This window comes from Seriola lalandi, unplaced genomic scaffold (assembly GCF_002814215.2).
Source record: "Seriola lalandi dorsalis isolate HSWRI2012SDOR001 ecotype SW California unplaced genomic scaffold, Sedor1 jcf7180002054572, whole genome shotgun sequence".
Classification (NCBI taxonomy): Eukaryota; Metazoa; Chordata; class Actinopteri; order Carangiformes; family Carangidae; genus Seriola; species Seriola lalandi.
Window position 1 is genome coordinate 440,783 of NW_019525125.1, and position 22,166 is coordinate 462,948.

A 22,166-nucleotide genomic window follows, 5' to 3' on the forward strand; every position below is an offset into this window, starting at 1 on the left:
GGTCAAACAGAAACAGGCGCCGTTTTGTGCTTCAAACCACTGCTGACTTTTTCAGTGTTTAAGCAGGACCGGACCAGTTTGATCATTTCGCCACATGGCAGATTCACATTCATTAAAACTTTTCCTCATTATGTTGATACAGAAAAGTTATGTGAGTTGCGTCGCGTGTCTCCAGAAATGTATTTGCTGTTGTAAATGAGTTGGTTGGAACAGAGTAATCATCCGTCTTAAAAAGGAGAAAATATGCTGTGCAGATCGATTTACACTATTTTATTTTCATAGCACCTCTGACTTCATCTAAATGCAGTCGGAAAATTTTCCCCAAAATACTAACTTAACAAAGAGTGGATGTGGCACAGAATTAAAATCACCACAAAGCTTTGAAATTATTGCAAAACCATCTCACGTCCCCAAGCAATATTGGTCTTGTGGGAGTGCAGACCAGGGGCTTTAGGCCAGGATTAGCACTGATAGCACAGGCGGTCATCCACGATGATGACCTGAGGGTTAAAACGGTACGTCGCGGAGTGGCTTTTGAATTTGACTCCTCCAATCTGACATACCCCAACCTTGGCGGCTGTCAGTCAATCAGGGCACCAGCCTGGCAGGCGGGCTGGAGGACTGTCCTCTCGCCTCAGAGTTTATGAGAAAAGATACGGTGTCTGTGAGATTATTCGTCTTTTCCAATACCATATTAACCCCTAATCTCCTGCCTCTCTCTGCCCATTCTCAACAGGATGAGGTGTTGTTAAGTGCAGCGACAGAAGGAGAGAGAGGGATGGTGGAGGACTTTGCTGGAGAAGGAGCGAATGTGTCAATCACTCGAAAGAGCGCTGAAAAGGTTTTCTTGAAGAGGGGGAGAGGAAAGTCAACAAGCCAACTGCATCTCTTCCCCTCCAGTGTCTCTCCATCCAAAGCATTTAGACGTATTACGACACCAGAACACACACACACACACACATATATATATATAGACAGTTATTCTGCAGGATGAGTTTAAATAAAATGTTTCCTTGTCTACACACACACACAAACACACACACACACACACACACACTCTCACAATCAGTGGTTTTGAATCATCTGCACCACCTATATTTTTTTCATCAGGTTGAATAATGAGTCAAATGTGGAGAATTTCAACTGGATTAAAAATACACTCGTAAAAATACTTTAACTCTTCGACTTTGGTATCTCAGTGCATTAAGTTTGCCCTACGGCCATCAGGAGAAGGATTATGCAAACAGTCAGGATCTATTTGTTTACGCAAATCATCACTTTTTATGCCACCCCCACCCCCCATTTACCTCGACTGAGTATATCAAACAGGTTGAAGGCGTCCTGTAGTCAAATTGTAGCTGTCAGCTCGATGGCCATCACATGATATAACACAAGTTCTGAAATAATATCCAGATACAGACAATGTAGGTTAATGTGGATGTTGATTAGATTAGGCAGATGCTCTGAAACGCCAGTCTATAGTATGAGGCATCACGATTATTGCAAATATGTCTCTGATTCTTTCTATTTTAAACCTCTGGATTACTTGCCAAAGGTTCCCTCGGTGCACTGCAAGAAAAATAAAAATCAAAAAGTCAAATTTCTAGCACAGCCTTAATAATTTAGCAATCTCCCACAGACCTAGGAACTGATTTAAATGAGGACAAAAGGCACTCGTGCATCACCCTGGTCAGATCAAAGGCAAATCATTAATTTTGAGCCTCCCGTTGTAGTCAGGATCTGGTGTTTTATTGCGATGAGATTTCCTTAAACTGCCTTCAGAGTCAAAGAGAGTGCTGAGACAAAGCAATCCTATTTCTCCTACAAGGGCACTGCTGAGCCCAAGTTTAAATTGAATGCCCCAAAATAACCGTTTAATTATGTGGCTATCGGAGAGGCTTTCATGTTTTCCAAATGAATCAGGCCGAGTGCGATAACCAATTCTTTCATCGATGTAAAACTGAGAGAGAAAAAAAAGAAAGAAAGATGGGAAGCCACTGAAATTAGCTCATATGCCAGAGACATCAATTATATTTCTTATAATTAGGTAGAATATCCCCAGATCACCCTGATCCCTGACAGATAAATTTAATTAGACAAATTCAACTGCACATGCAGTGTTGGTATCTTTATAAGGCAGACCTTCTGAGGCTGGAAGATGTGTTGGTTTTTAATCTTACTGTCAAGGTGTACTGTAGATTTCATCAAACAGTTGCAATGATCAATTCTTTTTGAAGGACCGTTAAAACTGAGGGATTACACCTGAATCAAAAATGCATCAATAGCAGCACAAATTCTCAAATGTTTTCATTTTTCTAAATATTCACAGCACTCCAAAACAACCTCAGGGTTCAACTTGAACTATGCTTGTCAGAGCAAATCTGTCATTGAGTGAATGAGCTTGTGATTAATTTCATGAAGGCTGTCTATAGCTAATGAATTACTGGCACTGACTATATAACAGATTACCTCTCCAGGAAGAGAAAGAGGGCTTATTTGAAGGCTGAAAAGTTAATCAAAATTGGACTGTGGAGGACCTGCCTGGCTAATGGCACAATACTTAACTGATTTCATTGATTATTTATGGGTTTACAAGATAAACAAAACAACATGTAGCAACAGTAAATAGAGGGCACTTTCCAAATGTCAACTCTAGTTGATGAAATAGAAGAACAGTAGCAAAGTATACAGAATTACATAAGAAAAATGCTATGTTATACCCAAACAAGACGAAGGCCACATCCACACTATTACGTTTACATTTTAAAATGCTGCTTTAAACTTTTTAAAATGAAACCGGTCTCCATCCAGACAATTGCAGTTGGCTGCTTAAGTTGCAGAAAATATGAAGAAAAGTAAGACCAGAGATTTCTTTGTTTGGACTGAGGATGCGGTGGAACTGTTACAGAAAGTAACACATGAGTATAAGGCGGCCATGACAGTGGAAAACACAGACTGGGAGAGGGATACGTCGTGACTGAGAAGACCCAATCTGGTGTCTGCGTCATTGTTTCTGAAAATCTCCATTTCTGCCTGTCCAGACACAACCTTGGAGTTTTCAAACTAAAACGGGGGCCAGCAATGTTACTAAAAGTCTCCGCATTAGAAGCTCAAAAACTAAAACATGTTAGCATGGATTTAGCCTAAGTACCTACAGCCATCTGGCTCTGCTAACATGTTGATGTTAAACAGGGATTTCCATATTCCATGGTAGCACTAAATATAGAGTGTGGCTGAGGCTGATGAAAATGTCATTATTTATACAAATACTGGTCATAAATTTAAGTACTGGACAAATTCAAGTTTTGACCTGATGAGGACTATGAAAGGCAAAACCAAAGTTATTACAATTTCATTCTGAGGGTGACATGAATGTCTGTAACAAAGTTCAATCATTTTAATGGTTGTCAACACATTTCACTCAAAACCAAAAATATGAACGTCACTGTGGCGCCAGTGGAAAAGTCAGGTTATCATGAAAGTCAGTAGGATTCAACGTCTGGGAACCACAAGTGTCTGTAAATTACATAGCAATACACTGTTGAGATCTTTAAGTCAACTCACATTACCATGATGTGTATGGAAAACAAAATAATTGATTTAACCCTCTTTAACTACTCCCAAAAACTCTGAATCAAAAAGAATTAATAAAAAAGGTTGCTGACTGAATGAATCACAAATGCTGTTGCATCTGCAAAGTCATTTCCGCACTCACAACATCCAGAGCAACCAAATAGCTTACAATGACCACATTTAACATATGTCTAATGACTGAGCCGTTCACAAGGCTGCTACTAAACTTAATTAAAGAGAGAAATGAGCCATTACCAGAAAGCAGAGCAACAGCACCAGCCTCGTGGTGTTTGTCCAGTATGCTGATGTCATGTAAAAATGATAACTTTCTTTAATGATTTTCTTCAGCCTGCGAATCTAAAATTGCATGGTAGACCTGTGCTTTGCTGAAGTCATTATAATTTGAGAATTCATACACTTATCTCTGACAAAGAGGTTTGTTTTCTAAGTCATTTGACATATGGTAGCCATGGCTAAGAAATTCTCTCTTTTTCTGACAGTTATTAGAGAGAACATGAGTTATCAAATAGTTTAAAAGAAGTGATCCAAGTTTGAAGAACAGAACAGGAGATTTCTACTCTACTTCCCTCTCACTCCGGGAACAACGACAAACCTGTCAGCTCCATTTGTCCTAATCAGCTCTCAGTGGGATGTGCCGGCTACTGGAATGTCACTGGGAATAACACTCACACTGGGAAGTAGCACAGTGGGAAGATGAGGCTTTGTACACGCCTGTACGAGTCTGCACGACTCTCTACCTGGCTACACTGTCACCCTTTGACCTTGGTGTTGACCTTCACATGGCAGCATTTCTCTGCTCAGAATCAGACTGTTGCTTGGCATAACTGATCTATGCTTGATTGATGCAGCATTACAGAGTGTGTGCCTCTGAAATGACTTACAGCTCCACAAGATAGCTTTAAACATTCACGAGTTCAAATGGCTATGACCACTAAAAGCTAAAACGTATACTTTAGTATCAACCGTACGTGTCATAAACAAACTAAATCTGTTATACCGTTAAGCAAATAATCCCTTAATGTGGATGGAAACGATTCCATATGCAACATTATGTTTTGGTAAACTGGGTAAATTTACATTATCACAGCCTTTTTTATTTTCTATCTTATTATTAAGAAATTAAAGAAAGGAATAGTTTTAAGTCCCATCAGACCAGAAAGAGGCACATCCTCACAAAACAGCCAGTGCTAAAGGTTTGGTTGGTAGCAAGCAGATGAACTACTGTAGCTGGTGAGCTAATGGCTAACACCTTATCAAACTTGGAACATGCTAGTAGTTAATTAGTAGTCAGTTCCGATAAATCTCAGATATTTATTGATTTTTCTCTGTACTTGTAATTGTACATAATTTAATTTAAGATTAATTGAAGAGGGGGGAGAAAGCTTTCTAAGCTAGCTAGTTTGCTAACTTTCAGTTAGCTCAACTAATGTCTCTTTACTGTGTGAAAATCATTTTCTTTTGTGGAGGAAGTTAAGTCAAAGTGGATGGTGTAACACAGCTAATAAGTTACGAGCGACTCCAGCTCTCTATGTCAGCCCTGTCTACACCATTTGCTAAAGGTCAACTGCACAAAATCACATTAAAGTTCACGAAGAGGAACTCAACACAAAGGATTTGTGCAGATTTACTTTGTCCCTATGAGAAAATCCACTGATAATGGTAAGTGCAATGAAATTAATTGATTTTACCACAAAACTTTTTTAATGTGTGACTGAAACAAAGCTCTCATATTTATTTATCACTCCTCACACTCTCTAACTTCTTCTCTTCTGAGGGGGAAAGAACAACAGACAACATTTTCTTACATTTACCTGAACTAATCTTTCGTTCATTTGGGAAACAAGCAGATATTTACTGTAACCGATTTTCTGAAGTGACAGAAAACAGACTGAAACAGGATGAGTCACATAACTCCCATCTGTGACGGTGCTAAACTGTGAAGGGTGCTTCACTGTCTGTGACACTTTGTGTCCTTGTTACATTAAAATCTTCCCTCGAGCGGCTATAACCGCAACTAATGACTGGCTGTTAGGTGCTGGGAGTGTCTTAAAATTGGGAGACACTAGTATTGATCAACAACCCTGTCAACCCCTCTGATATAATACAGTCATTTCACTGCTAAAAGCCAATAAAATTATATTATCGCTGTAAAAAAAGAAGCATGAAGCGGAAATGAATCCTGGCCAGTGGTTCCATGTTTATGCTCGTATAAGAATGGTAAAGCACAAGGCAACAAAACTGATGCATTATTTATAACTAAATATTGAAAACAGGAATACTAACATAATGAGGCTAAATGTTAGGATTACTTCACTGGACTCATAAGAGGTTTAGTGGCTTAAATTCTTAATGTAGACATTTTGTGGCTATTTGAAATGTTGCCATTCATTATCTGAAAAGGGCAAAAGCAGCTAAAAACAAACATTTTAGACTTTCAACAAAGCCACTGTTCTCTGACGCAACTTCCCCAGAAACTTTACCGTTACCAAATGAAGTGTAAACCTGTCCTTCCCCTGGAATTAACCTTAAAGGTGTCATCATTTTGGAATCACTTGTCATTGTGCGACATTTCATGTCAAGAAGTGACAGCAGAGGTGAGAGCGAGGCGGATGGGAGGAAGTAATGCGGCGGGCCAATTAATTCTTCCGCTCCCATCTCCGATTGCATTTGTGACATCAACACTGCCACAGTTTGCACCCTTACCCCTGCATCAGTTATGCAAATGGTGGCAATTTCACATGAATGGCAGTTCGTCTTCCTGAAATGAGGATGGGCAAGAAGCGAAAATAAAAAATGGAGGAGGAGATGTGCGAGCCAGTCAGCCTTGAAATGATTTAATTTAAGTGATGAGGAGTTGACTTTGATAAGTTTGCATTTTAATAATGAATACTATGACCGCTTCAGGGGTCCAGTTACAAAGAAGTAGCATACGTTGCAAAAAAGGAAAATAAACTGATACCAACAAAGCTCAGTCACTGTAAGACAAAACTGAGGCTGTTGTCTCAATATGTGTTAGTGTGTGTTTGTGTGGACCTATAGTAAATAAGATGCAGAGTTAATTTTGCTGCCAGGGGGGAAAAGACCCTATTTGTAGGGTTTTTTTCCCCGATTTTCCAATATGCCAAGTCTAGGGTATGTATGCATATTTAATGAGGCCTTTGCCTCGGTCCAATTTGACACTGAGAAGGATTTCAGCCTACTGTCATTATGAGTGATTGTACTACCTCATGGCACATTCCAGTTGGATGTGGCAATAACTATCTGTCTATCCCCCAAAGCACCACTGATCTTATTATGATTATGACTTTTTCAGCCACTATATATTCAAAACCTGTCACACTATATCATCACCACTGAGGTGCTTACAAAGTTGGGAGTCATCACACCACCATATATGGTTATTTTATGTCTTATGTTCTCTTTTAGAAAATGAAAAACCACTGTAAGTAAGAGTAATCTCACTTTGCCATTCTTCGGTTGGACAGCTGGCAGTAAGAGCTGCATGTCAACAGGAAGTAAACATGTTATACAGGCACAAAAACAATCGACTTTCAAATTGATTGACGGTAACTGTCAGTGCCTCCGGAAATCACCTATAAGACTGCCCTAAAACATTTGAATCTTTTATGACCTGTCGCCTCTATGGTTAAGGCATGATTACATATAACTATTTGATTAAGGTAAGGGAACTTGATGGTCCCGATTTAAAGGTCCCATATTTTATACTTTTGCAGCGTTTTATTTAAAGTTTTGTTCCATAAGAAGATAAATCTGGGGTTTTTAGCACCAGTGTAGTTTTACAGCTCCTCTTCCTGGCTTCTCTCTGGAACTTCAGCAACAACAGGTTGGCTCTTAGGCCTCTCTTCTGTTTTCTGAGGGATTGAATTAAAATATAGCAGATTTCACTTGAACACTTCACTTAAACACTTGGAGAAATCAAATCCCGTAAGGCTGGACGCTGGGTCCATGTGGGCCATGCTTGGGAGATAGCTGAGGATGGTGACTGTATTGTTGTGACATCACAAAGTGTCCTGACGGCTCGTTTTAAGATAGTTTTTGAGTACATTCACACTTTGATACTTTCACAGTATTAGTAGAAGTAGCAGTTTTATAATCAAAAAAACATGTTCATTGACTGTTGGTACGAGACAAGACAACCGGATGTCTCCATTGTCAAAGTCACACAGCCTTTGACTGTTTGTAAGAATATGAAACAGTAAACCTTTATTTCCAATTATGACAAACTCACAAACACCAGATGCATATTTTTTGTATTTGTTAAGTTAAACTCGACTTAAACTAGACGTTCACAAATCAAGCTTTAGAGAAAAATACCAACCAAATATCATCATATTTTTACACTAGGAAGAAAAGTCTACCTGCTCTGGCTTGATTACAACTCACATCTTGTTTTTGTTTCTCCTCCAGTGTGGTGCTTCTTCGCTGCAGGGCACATGATTAGCAGTTTAAGTTGAGACTTGGCTCATATCTTTTTCATGTCCAGGGACACCCCTGGTTTGTGAAGATCTAATAGGTCATAATGAGCGAGCCGTTCCTCTCTCAGCCACTGCACTCACTGGTAATGAATCGCTCAAAGGAATAGGTCATCTCTTACTGTCTGGAAGATTTACTACCATCCATATCAAGTAGAGTGAGTAGAGGACAAAGGAGTGTTTCACCTTCTCTCTCATCATCTATTATGAGTTTATTCAATGCTGTACATTATGTGCCTACATATAATTTAATTCCCTCAAGAAAGGATTTCTATTCACTGGCTGGGATGTGATATTCAGTCAAATGTAATAACCTCAGCTGCTCCACTGTCCCAAAACGGACTATCTCAAAATGTCACTCACAGTCTCCCTTCTTACTTCTTTATTTCCCTCCTTCATTCATTCTTCCCTTTGTTCTTTCTGTCTCTCCTCTTTTTCAGACAGATATTACAGTCATGCTTTGAACTGCTGTTATATGGATTTCCATTCTACTTCTATATTGAAAACAGTAGCCATTCCTCCTTTTCATTCCTCATTTCCTTTCCTTTCCTTTCACTCTGTTTCTTTCACAAAATACAGATAACCAATAATATAAAGCTGTTCGCTGCTTGCTGGACACACTCCCGTCGATCCACACTAAGTGTTCCTCACTCAACCTTGTACGCATTTCTGTTTTAGACAAAATATAAGGAACTAAAGAGAGTTTCTGTTTTTGGTCTTTCGAGTCAGCTTTAACCTTGTTGTGTACTGGTTCTTCAGAGCCAAAAGTACACAATATATTCCTTTAAAGCCTTTGAACAACTATGCAGCAGCCAAAAGAAACAAAAGTTCATTGAAGTATTCGAGGCAACATCTGTCTGTATGTGTTACCCACAATCCCAAATAAAGTCGAGCGGCCGGAGCTTGATAGGGCCAAAGCTCATAAAGATAAGAAACCCCTAATTGTGTTTGAAAGATTAAAGCTAGTGGTTCTTGACAATTTCCGTAAAAAGGCACAGAGTGTCAGAGTCTGTATCCACCAAAGCACAGAGAAAATATTTCACTTTTTACAGGAGTCTTTACATTTCAGCATTTATAATGATTCCTGCCTCTGTGTCTCCATCTGTTATTTATTCTTGCACAGTGTGCATTTGGCAAACTGACAAAATGACAGCCTCTCTCACTCTCTCACACACACACACACACACTCACACACACACACACACACACACTCTCACACCTTGTGAACAAGCAACACAATTTACTATGTTAATGGACTTAAATGCCATGAGTCTTTTTAAATGTCAGTGCACTCGATTTTAACATAAAGTAAGTCTAACCAGGTGCAGAACAGACACCGTTGCTGCTCTAGTTCAGTCAAGATCTGTGAACACGAGCAGCTCAAATCCCAACGAACAAGACTGCAACTTTCAAACAGAGCTAATGTCTGTTCATCATCATTATCATTTTTTTTCTCTGCTGTGATTATGGAATTAAGTTAATTCAGGCATAAAAACTCAGACTCAAACTAAATCATTTCCCCCTTCTCTGCCATTGGAGCAGAAAATTTCTCTTTACAGCATGACAGATTACATTCCTGCCTCATGTTTTAGCTGATGCTGATTGAACATCTGCATGTTTTCTTTGCATACATCTTTAATAAAATATATTTTTTTGTTGACTTAGTGTCTTTGTCAATGCTCAGATTTGGAAAGTAAACTTACTGAACTACTTCAGTACAATCCAGACGCACTGATACTTTGAGCGTCTCTCTTGTGTGTTTTCTACGGCATCTCAGAAAGATTTATTCCACTTTTTTACTCCACTGCAGTAACGCTTCAACTAACACATGACAAGCTTATAAAATACGATGCATTGTAAAATATTTATACCACTGCCAGTCTCTTAACCACATGAGGTCAATATTAAAGGCATTAGTACAAAATCAGAATAAGATATGCTGTCACGAAAACAATCTTTTACTGATCACTTAAATTCAAATTACTTCTAATACTGTGCTCGATCTGGAGCTACTGTTTTAATCACTCTATTTTTATGCCTTGAAATGTGTACATTTCACATGACATCACACAACTGTTCTTCACTATTCACTTGACATACATTTTAATACATTTACTTCAGAAAAATCTGAATGACAGACTAATGTAGAGATCTTCCTCAGATAGTAGATTTGCTAGTAAACAAATTATATAAAATATCTCAAGACACGATTAATATGTTATTATACAGTAAGGAACCGTTAATGGCAAGTTAGGTTTAATGCTTTATTTTATATTTTCATATTTATATTATTACTATATTTTTATTTTTTAATAAAATGTTATGCTGTTCAATGTCAAACATTAAATACATTTGCACTTTAAGCTCTATTAATAGGAAATAGGAAAATGTATCTGTAACTACAAATAAATTAATAAATATTGAATTAGATTGGATTACGAAAGTTGGACAAATTGTAACTTTCACCTCAGTAAAGAAATGAAAGACTGTCTGGGATGTGGAGGATAAGATACCTGGATAATATTAGTATCGTAGAGACATGAATAACCAGGTTACATATGATACTGTATGTTCCACATAAACATCATATCCTACATATGAACCATGATAACATGGATAACGGAAATATTATTTTGGGAAAAGTTAAGGAAAGTTCAATTAAAAGTTTGTCCGCAATAGAAAAGATAACTGGGGCAGCAGTGCATGTCTGGCCTTGGGCTACAAAATAGCCAGAAATGGGCCTGCCCCTGTCAGACTGTCATCACATTTAACCTTCAGATTTGCAACGAAGTAGCCCCCCTCCCAAAAAAAGGAAAAAACTTTCTGGACTACATAAAGAGTTCCTCAGGATGTGCGACATCACAGCGGCCAGCAGCTGCAGGAGGAAGGCAGAGTGTGGCAGCTTCCTCACAGAGGTGGACCACAGGCTGGAGACAAGATCCCTGAGGGGAAATTTCACAGCAGCTTTGAGCCGGGATTTCTAAGGAAAGGGTTAACTTCCAGCTCTTTGCTTTCATCTTCGAAAATGCGGCTGCTGCTGTTCAGCTCAGGAGGAATTATCATGTTGGAAACCCCCCCCCCCCCCCCCCCCCCCATTGCGCAATGTCTGTCAGTCCCCATATGTACTGTATGTTCATGTCCATATATACCCCATAAGGTTATTATATTAAAATACATTACGATGAGGGGTACGGTTCAGGTTATGACGACTTGCTGCCAAAACCAAGACAAATAAATAATGGCAGGCTTAAAACAGACAGCATATACAGCATGTGCTGCATTGACTCTTTGCAGCACAGATATGAAATGTTCTTCCATCTGAACCACTGTCTCTATTAACTTTTGGTTTTGTTACTGTGCTAACATTTCATAATCAACTCTTCAAAATGTCTTGTTGAACAAATTGAATGTTGTCTTTTGTCTCTCTGACGGCTTCAAACTGCTGTTAATCTGTCGCATTTAACCGAGCCGTCTTTGTCACTCTTTCTCCGCGACCGTTGTTGTTCTTCTCTGAGTTTAAGTCATTTCTATTCATGTTATTTCTAGGTTAGAGCCCCTTCTCTACATTGTCTTCGTGCTGCCTGCCTGGCATCAGGAGTAAAACAATGAGCAGTTCGAAGCTGCAATGATTGCACACAGATTTGATTCTATTTAGGCATTGCTGTGCCTTTAGGGGTTTTGATGCACCCAACCACTGAATACAGTAACACTAATGTGCATATATGTGTGTATGTGGGTGTACACAGAATAGATTCAGAGCAGTTCCATCCTCTGATTCATAACCCCAAACGAACATGCAACCTTACATCTTTTAATGCGTGTAGAAGAACAAGAAAGAGAGATTGGCTGGATTCGAAAATCAAAGGCTCCTTTGAGCTCCTCCATTCTCAGGGACTTGCCGCTTTCAGGCACAGCCACCATTACCCATCATGCTTGGGCTATATTAAACATCTATCACAAGTTAGCACTCAAGTGAAGCATATTGTCTCCCAGAATCAATAGGTGTGTCATTAGAGCTAAACTCATCTCACAGTGCCAGCTTGTGCCTTTGTGATGCTGAGAGTGAGAGTGAAATTTGGAAATGTCAAAGTGAGCTTTAAAAGCACGAAATATCACCTTTCAAAGTCAATGGCATTTATCAATAACACCTTAACAACCCTCTGATATATTACGAACATTTTGTGCTAGTGAATATCTTTCTTATTCTACCTATGATCTGCAGCCTTTCTAGCTCTCAGTTTTTTGGGCTTTGGTCATAAATCGAACAAATCTTTTCACTGAATCTTCTACTTAATGCTACACTTTAGTTATAGATTAAAACAAAAAAAAAATCCCGATGTAAAGAAATGTACATTTTTAATTCTCTAGTCTACAGTGCAGCAGTACTTTACCTACCACCCTGTAGGTAAAGAGAAATAAGGACATTCAGCACTGTAGAAGCAGCCTGACTGGCCGGCCTCTGCAGGTTAGCTCCATGTAGACTCCATGACAGCATCACTTAACTTCCACTAAGAACAGCTCAGTGTATTTATGGTAGCTTGTCTTACGAGTTAAAGTCTTTTCTGCTGTACACCTATGTGAGAAACACATCGCAGCACCATGTGAGTGAGACTTTGTATAAACTAAAATAAGATATAACAGTTTTGGTACAGTAGGTATGATTAGTAGCTTCTCAGCTTGGTGGATAACTGAATGAGTTCACTGACTTTATGACTTTTTTTTAACTTTTGCTAGTGTTACTGGATGATTTGCATTTAGTATCATCTGATAACTGTCACTTGTAAACACAATGGCAGCAAATATTTCATAGTTCCACTTTTAATACGTCTCAGTAAATTCTCCCAATCCGCAACTATTCTGCATCAATCCCCCACTTGTCCAACAACAGCAAATGCAGGCTATTACTTTCCCTCAAAAGGTCTAAATACAGCAGACCCAAAGAGACTCATATCATTGCTGCCTTTCTAAAACATTCTTGTACTTTATGACTAAAAACTGGATTTAACAAGAATTTCTTGAACCCTTCCTCTCAGAGTTGGTGCCGTGGTGCAGTAATATAACAAACAAAAAATGTTTTACACATCTTAGTACTTATGAAACATTTCCAAACCCCACTGGACAAACTCAGAGATACTTGATCTTCAAGCTAAAAACAACTCTCTCTCTCTAAGTTACTCAAAAGTTCATGTTTTTCGCAGGCGGTCTCCACCCAAACAACAAATTAGCAGTCTTAACTTCTGTACAACGCTGTGCTTCTTCCAACAACACTGAGCCCTCTGCCAAAAATCTGTGTGTGCTGTTTGATTTCGACCTTAATTTTGAAATGCATATTAGCAAGGTCGTCCAATCTTGTGTTTAGCATTTAAGGAATATTATCGAAGTCTGTTCTTTTCAGGACTTCAGACACACTGAATCCATCATACATACTATTATTTTCTCACAGTTACGATTACTGCAATGGTCTCCTAACAGACATAAATCAGAAAACAATTCATAAATTATAAAAAAAGCAGCAGCTAAACAACTAAAAGAACTAGGACAGAAGGACACATAACTCCCTTTTAATGTCCTTACATTAGCGACCAGTTTCTATCATGTGTTTCACTTAACTATCATAAAGCTTATCATTATCTCGGTTTTCTTGAAAGGTGGGTCTAAATGTAGTTTTACTTCTCTCCCAGGATTCTCTCTGGAAGTCTAGCAACAACAGGTCGGTAAGCCAATCAGAAGAGAGGCAATCAGATTCTGATTCCTATATTCTGACTGTTTTCTGAGGGATTGAATAAAAATATAGCACGTCAAGTAAACACTCAGAGAAACTAAATCCTGCAAGGCTAGATGAGGTCCAGGTCCAGGTGGGCCGGTCTGGGGGCATGGCAGAGAGTGGTGACTGCTTTCTTGTGACATCACAAAGTTACAGGAAGTCCTGACGGTTCGTTTTAAGGCTCAGTTTCTGAATACAGACTTTGTGCATTTCTCTCTGGACTGAGCGCTTTGAGTCTTTCACAGTATTAATATATATCCTAGACCTGCTCTATAATCAAGAAAGACATGGAAAGTTGATTTTATAAAATATAGGACCTTTAAATGTCTCCTGATGTGCAGCTCCATGCTGCGACAGTATATCAGGTGTTAATCATGAGACGCTGGTTTGATTCAATTGGATTTTCTGCGCAGAAATCAATAACAAATATAAATCCAGTCCGCCAATTAACACCTCAGCTACAGCTCCATTTCCTCTGCTGCACAAAACACATCCTGCTGTAAAACTCACTCGAATGGTGCATCAAGTGTTAAGCCACAGTCACTGGTATGATTCAAATTGATTGGCTGTGTAGGAATCAATATCAAATGTGAATCCATTTCGGTAACGAGTCCGATTCCTGCCTGGGGAGTCGACATCATCTCCTACCCTCTTGTCAGCATGGCTCAGCAGCTGCAGCCTGCGCGCTCTTAGTAATATGACACAGACACAGAGAGGGCGAGTTAACACACACTGAAAAGATACTGAGTGAAGGAAGGAGAGAGATACTGATGTTAGGAGAGGGAGAGAAGTTGGGTAAAGACGAGGAGAGCGGAGGCACAGACATAGAGATGTATAACAGCAGACAAACCCCTCGTCCATCACTAAATGATGTTTGTCATTCTTGCAGAGCGAGAAAGGGAGAGAGATTCATTGTCCCAGGGGAGCTCTGACTGCTACTCGTTGGTGTTTTTGAGACTCTGTAGCTTGTATTAATTTATTTCCACTCTCAGAACATTTTCATGCCTGTATTTGTAAGTATGTGAGGAAGCTGGGTGTTATATCATGCTTTAGCACAGAGGTCGCCACCGCAGAAATTTAAACCCAAGACAGAGGATGGGCGCAAAAGCAAAAAGCAAAAACAAAAACATCTTCTTTATGGATAATTCCTATTCATTACTCAGAGACATTTGGCAACATCACTAAAATGATTCCTGATGAGGCACATTTTTCTGCGCAGTGAATTGTGAAAGGGTAAATACTAAAATACCCATGAGCCTCAGCCACGGTAACTATGGAGAAGAAGCCAGTCAAAGACTTCTTCTCCAAATCACAGCAGGAGCAAATTTAAAATGCTTTTTTTTTTTTTTGCAGTTGTGAACAAACACAGCACCACAGCTGCTGAATTTATCCAAAGTTGACCCAGAATCCAAAAGTAAATCAATTAAAGCTGCGGATTGTTCTGTCAGTTTTCTCAACACTGTAATCTTTAGCAATCTTTCAATCCGCCGCCTGCAGGGCAGATAACAGAATTTTAAAGTTTGTGAATCAACGTTTGTTACAGAAATGCAGCTTCGTAGTTCGACTTCACAACCTTGTACCTTTGACCTTTTATCAAAGAACCAGATATGTTTTAACACAGCTGTTAATCTTTTGTTGTAATGATTAAGTCAAGAGCGTTTCATGTGCATCCCAGTTAACTGTGAGTAATGCTACAGTTAACGTTACGGGAAAAAAAATAATGCGACTTTTACATCTGGAACTGGGAGGAGCCCTGAACAGCTTTTTCAAGTAGAAATAACATGGCTTACATTCTCTAGCATGTTTACAATCTGTCTGAACTAACCTGTTTCTCACCCTGTCAGACTTTGTTGTAGCGACGTCGCTGTAGAACTCGGAGAGTACAATTTTATCATAAATGACTTCCTAGAACTATAAAAATAAGAAACAAGATATAATAAACTGTAGTAATCCTTAAATAAAATGCAAGTGAATATAACAGCCCTGAAATAAGATCAGTTTTTACAAGTCTTTCAACTTTAGTCTTTCTCAATGCTGATTAATCAGCTGATTATTGTGTTGATTTAACATTTGGTTTATGAATGTTAAATCATAGTGAAAAATCCTAATCACAACTTTGCAGAGAGGTGGTGTCTTCAAATGTCTTGTTTTGTCCAACTAACAGTCCAAACCTCAAATATATTCATATGAATATAAGAAAAGCTGGAAATTCACTATTTGAGAAACGGGAAACTGAGAACTTGATCAATGACTGCAAAGATTAATCCATCATGAAAACTGTTACGGATTCAATAATCGATTAATTGTTCAGCTCTATTAGACTTTAGAGTCAGCTCTGAAGCTGCAGCTGGATTGTGCTCAATTCTGTTCTGAAGTGTTGCTGTTATTTTGTTCACCCTGCTCTATATTCTCACTGGTGCCGTCAGTGTACAAGCCCCTCCAAACACTTTTCCACTCTTCCTCCTTAAACAACATCTGCTGAAGTAAGAGGCCTGAAGCCCCCTACCAGAAACACACACAGTCACACAGACACAGACACAGACACACACACACACACACACACACTTTCCCTCCTCCCTTGCACTGCACTCTCTCGGGCCTGCCATCTGCCACAGAGTTGGACAAGACCCCACTAACACAGCAGCAGCGCACGCACACACACACACACACACACACACACACACACACACACACACACACACACACACACACACACACACCCTCATTTCAAACCCTTGCAATTGCTGAATCACATACACACTCTACAAAACCCAAAGTTAGCCAGGCTGCATTTTTAATGAGGAGCCCCCCCATGAACAAAACAGCTTGCAGGGTTATAATGGTTCCAAGCGAAGCCCCACCCCGCTGCACAGAGCCAGTGAACTCCTCCCCTCCTCTGTGTGACTGGCCCGAGGAGGAGGAGACAGAGAGGACAGAGAGGGGAGGACAGAGGGAGAACAACAAACTCTAATTACTCCTCTGTGGCTCTCGGGCCCCTCCAGCATTTTTATTTCAGGAGTAGAAGAGAGCGAGAGAGAAGGAGGAGGAGGAGAAGAGAAAGGAAAGGCGAGGACGGTGCAAGGAGAAAAAAAGGACCCGTGCTGATTGAACATGAAACATCTCCCCGTGGCTGTCCCTCTGTCTCCTCTCTTCTCTCCCTCTCTGCTTGTTGGACATAATGCCCCTTCGCTTTCACTGCAACTGTTCATCACCACTCAGTTATCCAAAGTGAATAACGATGTTTCCTCTTGGAGAGGGTGAGGCAAAGGAGCGAGCCCGGGGCCATGCATTCTGATGGTCTAAGCATTCCCCAGTCACATTCTGCTCGGGCAAAATCGACAGCGCAGCAAGGGGGGAGAGAGAACGTCTGAGCCTCCTCCTGCATCCATATTCTCTGGGCGTTGTGTTTGTTTGTTGTGTTTTACTCATTGTTTACAATCTGCATCACCCAAAAGTCCCACTGCGTTTCTCCCTCCTGCAAATACACACAGAGGCAGGGCGAGAGAGAGAGAGAGAGAGAGAGAGAGATAGACGGAGAGAGGGCTTTAGTGGATGCCGGGGAAGCTTGATGTCGTCTTTCACAAACAGACCCGGGCGAATTAGCAACATTATGTCTGCTCTCTGGGGGACGTTCGTTCTCGCCTGCCACGCCGCCATCATCATCATCACTGTCACCCGGATGGTGCCCGTGGAGGGGCGAAGCCACTTGAGGAGAGCTTCCTTCGCAGGGAAGCTAAAGCTGAAGAGACAGCTGGGCCCTGCTCCAGAGTCTCCGGCTATTTCAAAAAAGGCTGCTCAGTTCATGGCAGCAAGCCACATTCGTTTCATTTTTTCATGGGTCCATTTGCTTTGTTTCTAATTTTTTTTTTTTTTTTGCCAGTTTCCCCCGAAACAGATTTGAATGGTTGACTGACAGGAAAATTGTGTCTGCAGTTATTTGGTCAGATCACTGAGCTGGGACACAATGAAATAAAGGCATATTTGGTCATAATCCTGCAATAAAAAGTGCTTTTTATCATATCCTACAAGCTAATAAAAATCTTTATAACCAGGACATGTGCAGCATTATGGTCCTGCTGTAATAGAAGCCATTAAAGTCACATTATCTGGTTCAGTGTGTCTTTCTGCTGCCTGTGCCGATGCAGGATGAAATGAGCCATTCTAATCCTCATTAACATAGCTAATTTCACATGAGAAAGTTGATAGTGGGTGTCAAAACCATTCAAAGGTCACCCAAGCAAGCTCCATCATTTGATATGTAAGTTCGCATGCTCAAAATGTGCCCGTCTGGAAGTGTGGTCATGTGTGGTCTTCTACCTGCCTGAGCTTTAATTATCTGTGAGCCTTCCTCAAAGACAAAGCAGTGGCATTGTCTCTAGTGTGTAGTGTTGGACAGACACAGACAGAGACAGGGCATGATAAAATGGATAGAGTTGTCAAACAACGGTTGATCATGTAGGCAGAAAAAGGTGAAAAGAAGGGAAGAGGGGTAAGTGGGGAGGGAAAGGGCACCAACCACTGCAACCTACTCTCTCCTCCCCTTGGAGGCTGTAAGTTATACAGATAACCTTTGGTCGGGGTGGATGAAAAGTGGGGGAAACAAACACGTGACATGTTGCTTCTTCAGCAGAGACACTGGCACAAAGCCATGTCACAGGGAGAGGAGGGGACAAGTCTGACATTAGAGGCATGAAGATGCTGCCACATGACCTTTAAAGGGGAGAATTAACTGAACATCATAGTCTTCATGCCAGCTGTGTTTGGCTGTGTGTCACATGTCTCCGGTTGCACACACACAAGTGGAGAGAGGTCATACAAATGTGTACAAGTGTCTAGGGTCAAAACTGGGCTGAAACTGGACAAAGACATTTTTTTCTACAACATCCAGGGTACGTTCAATGGCTGTTTCAGCAGCATTTAGCTGTCTACATTTCAAAGAGACAGGTCCTAACTACACACTGAAATACAGTCAATGACATGCTGTTGAAACAATGCAGCGAAGAAAAAGATTTTTCAGTTAAACTCATCCCCGTTTTCAACAAGACAGCTAGTTGATTTGTGACCTGCAAATGACCAGAAGCAAAGTATATTCAGCAGATTTACTCAACTTGCTCTTTTTGTGATGAAAAAGATCGGAAAGAAAGAAAGAAAGAAAGACCAAACCTGGACTGACCAAGAAAAGTGTTATGTTACAATGCAAGAACCTTTGAAGGTCCTGTATGCTAATGTCTTAGCATAAGCACCCACAATGATATCTACGTGATGGTTTTAGCTTCGGGAAATCTAGAAAATCAGTAAATGATTCTCAGCAATCACTCAACAACCACTTGCTGATGTTTTGTGTCGGTTGAATGTCTTGAGCTTGACAGTCCTTGACAACACACTACGGCAGCTGGATAACAAATATATTTCAAACCAGGGAAAAAAAAACACAAGACATGTTTGTTCTTTGTTTGTAATTAGAAAGTAGAGAACTCACTCAGCCACTCTCCTGCGGGCGGTGATGCTGGCCACAATGACGCTCTCTGGTCTTGGGGTGGCCACAGCCTTGAAAGTGCCCTTCCAAAACTTCTCAAAGAGCTGCTTCTCTCCCAGCTGCTGGAGGCTGGCTGTGCTGCCCTGCGATCCCAGGGACGGAGAGGGGACGCAGGGGCCGAGCTGGAGCGAACACGGGGGCTGCATCTGTAGCTCTTGGGTCTCCAGACCGGATCGGCTTCAGTCCCTCAGCAGACAGAGTCTCTTCTCACTCATGGAAACACGCAGTCCCAGCGGTTGCTGCTCAGGAGCTGTCCAAGTACTGAATCAAACTGAGCAGTGTGCAGTGTGTCTGTTTTACACCGTCCTCTCCTCTCACAGCAGCAGGTCAATGTGTCAGCGCGTCTGTCTGCTGTTCGCTCTCGAGCGGGAGCGTGGGGAGAGGGACAAAAGCTGACCCTCTCAAACTGGAGGCAGGGTATTGTTCTCCCAGATGAGGAAGGAGGGGTGGGGGAGATTGTGTTTCTCTCTCTCCGCCTCTCCTCTTCTATCACATCTGCTGCTTTTTGGGACGGGGGGTCTGTGTCGGGGGCCGGGAGTCGGAGCGCTCCTTTCTCCCCCCCCTCCCCTGTGTGCTCCCGTCGGCAGCTTCACACAGAATCAGGCATCCCTCACAAGAGACGAAGCGTGTTTCAGTCCTGAGGGGGGAAGGAGACCAAGTGTTTTCTTGTTGCCAGAGTGCAGTGTTGTGTTGTGGAGATGACTGCGCGCCCACGCACAGCGGCTGAGGACTGAGCAGGTCTTGAGGCAAGTGTTGTGGCGAGTCTGAGGAGGACGTCTGAGGATGAATGTGCGTCGGAGGGTGTGTGCGCGTGTGAGAGTGGGAATCGAGTGAGGAGCTCAGCTGAGCGCGGCTTGTTTTGTCTCTCTCAGCCTCTGACGTCAAAAGTTGGGGGCTGGACGCTGGGGTGAGGGACACCTTCTGTCATCCTCTCTCTCTCTCTCTCTTTGTCTCTGTGTTACACTTGTCTCACTCTACAACACCACTGACAAGGTTCAGCTCTCCTATCATCCTTCAGCTATCCTGACTTGTGCCAGCATCAGTTTTCTTTCCTTTTCCTTCCTCCCTTCCTTCCTTCCTTTCTTCCACCTGTGTTGTCTGTTTCAGTGACTGCTGGAGCTGACATGATCAGTCAATTAATCGATTTCTTAAATCAACAGAAAATGAAGTGGCAGCTATTTTTAAATCTGATTCAAGCTTTTCCAATGTGAGGGTTTTTCTGCTTTCCTCTGTTTTACATCATTTTAAACTGAATATCTTTGTTCAGACAAAACAACTGTGATGTGATTTTTCCACAATTTTTGTGACTTTTAATAAATAATGAAAACAACAATTAGTTGCATCCTCAGAGAATAAATTCACTTTTGAAGACAAACAATGCTTGACTGATTAAAGCTGCCATGTTTATTCTGGTGTTTTGTCTTGCTGTCTTTGCTTTTTACATGTTCTTTACATGGGCAATATGAATATACAGAGGGTAGACAAAATAAGGCAAACAATTAAGACAAAATAATAGTAAGGTTTTATTTTACAGGTCTATCATTTCATAATAATTTCATGAAATTTCATTGGCAGAATGTAGTTTGGTAAGAATGAACTTAAAAAGTTCTCAGACTGTTATTTTAGTTAGTTCAATTAGCTGTGTTGAGTTTATTATTGGCTTCCAAATGAATTTCCATAAAAAGAAATTGCTCCATTTAAACCCCGGTGAATATTTATAACTCATTAATTTATCATTGTGATAATTTATGGAAACCTTACTCTTCATTTGTGCTGAATTGTATGTGTGTTTGTTGACATATTTCACGTACTGCATGTTCAGCTTTGCTTCTACCCTCTGACTAAAAGTCTCAAGGTGGTGCTAGCTTAGCATTTAGAAATAACTGGAAGTGTAACCACAGGATAACTTTATTTAACTATCATAAAATGTTACCATCGTTACTTTTTCTAAACGTCACATCTCCCCAGTGAACCTTTCTGTCACGGTGTTATGCTGTTGTTTGTTACTGCTACTACTGTGATCTATTTTTTGGGTCTCCTATATTGAACTCTCTGTGACTAACACATTACTACTATTGATGACTATTGAAGTCAAATGTTGTGTGAGGAGCAGTTTTCATCATCATATACTGTAGCTGTACACATCTCTTTACACCTGTAGCTGCACTGGGAGTAGAGTTATATAATATGTAATATTAAATGTATAAAAAGTTGACAGAATAAAACCGCTGTTCTACGAAATGTTGAATAATCCAATACAACAAAACCACAAAACATAAACTTGAGAAAATGGACAAAGACTTTCTCGTCCAGTCTCATCAATAGCTGAAGATTTCCTGCCTCATGAATGGGTTTTATTTATTGTACTGGATGCTTAAGATACTGTAAGGCGCTGCTAGTACTCTCCCTGAATATGTCATTATTGATATGTCAACTCTACATGTAGACTGCAATATGTTGTAAACTATGCAAGTCTTTCTCTCTCTCTTGTCCTCTTCACACACACACACACACACACACACACACACACACACACACACACACACACACACACACACTCTCCATGAGTGTCTTGGACAAAGGGCCGAGTAAATCAGCATAACAAAAGGCCTGGCTCAGTGAGGACCAGCCGGAGCATGTGGCTGACACAAACCTCCCCCGAGGGTTTCAGCTTCTCCCTGCCGATACCTCCTCCTCTCCTCTGCACTCTGCTTCTACAAGACATGTAACACAGAGTAACAGCTCAACAATCCCCTCCCCTCCCCAAACCCTGCCTCCT

At 40.7% G+C, this 22,166-nt stretch overlaps 1 protein-coding gene across 1 annotated transcript in view; it reads right to left on the reverse strand.

Annotated features, from left to right (window-relative positions):
• Positions 1-20,193, reverse strand: part of srrm4 (serine/arginine repetitive matrix 4) — a 60,047-nt gene extending 39,854 nt beyond the window's left edge. Inside the window, exon 1 of the mRNA XM_023417171.2 lies at positions 19,331-20,193. Within this exon, the coding sequence (XP_023272939.1) occupies positions 19,331-19,533 (203 nt within the window). The 5' untranslated portion in view covers positions 19,534-20,193. The remainder of the gene's footprint in view (positions 1-19,330) is intronic.
• Positions 20,194-22,166: the final 1,973 nt, after the last annotated feature.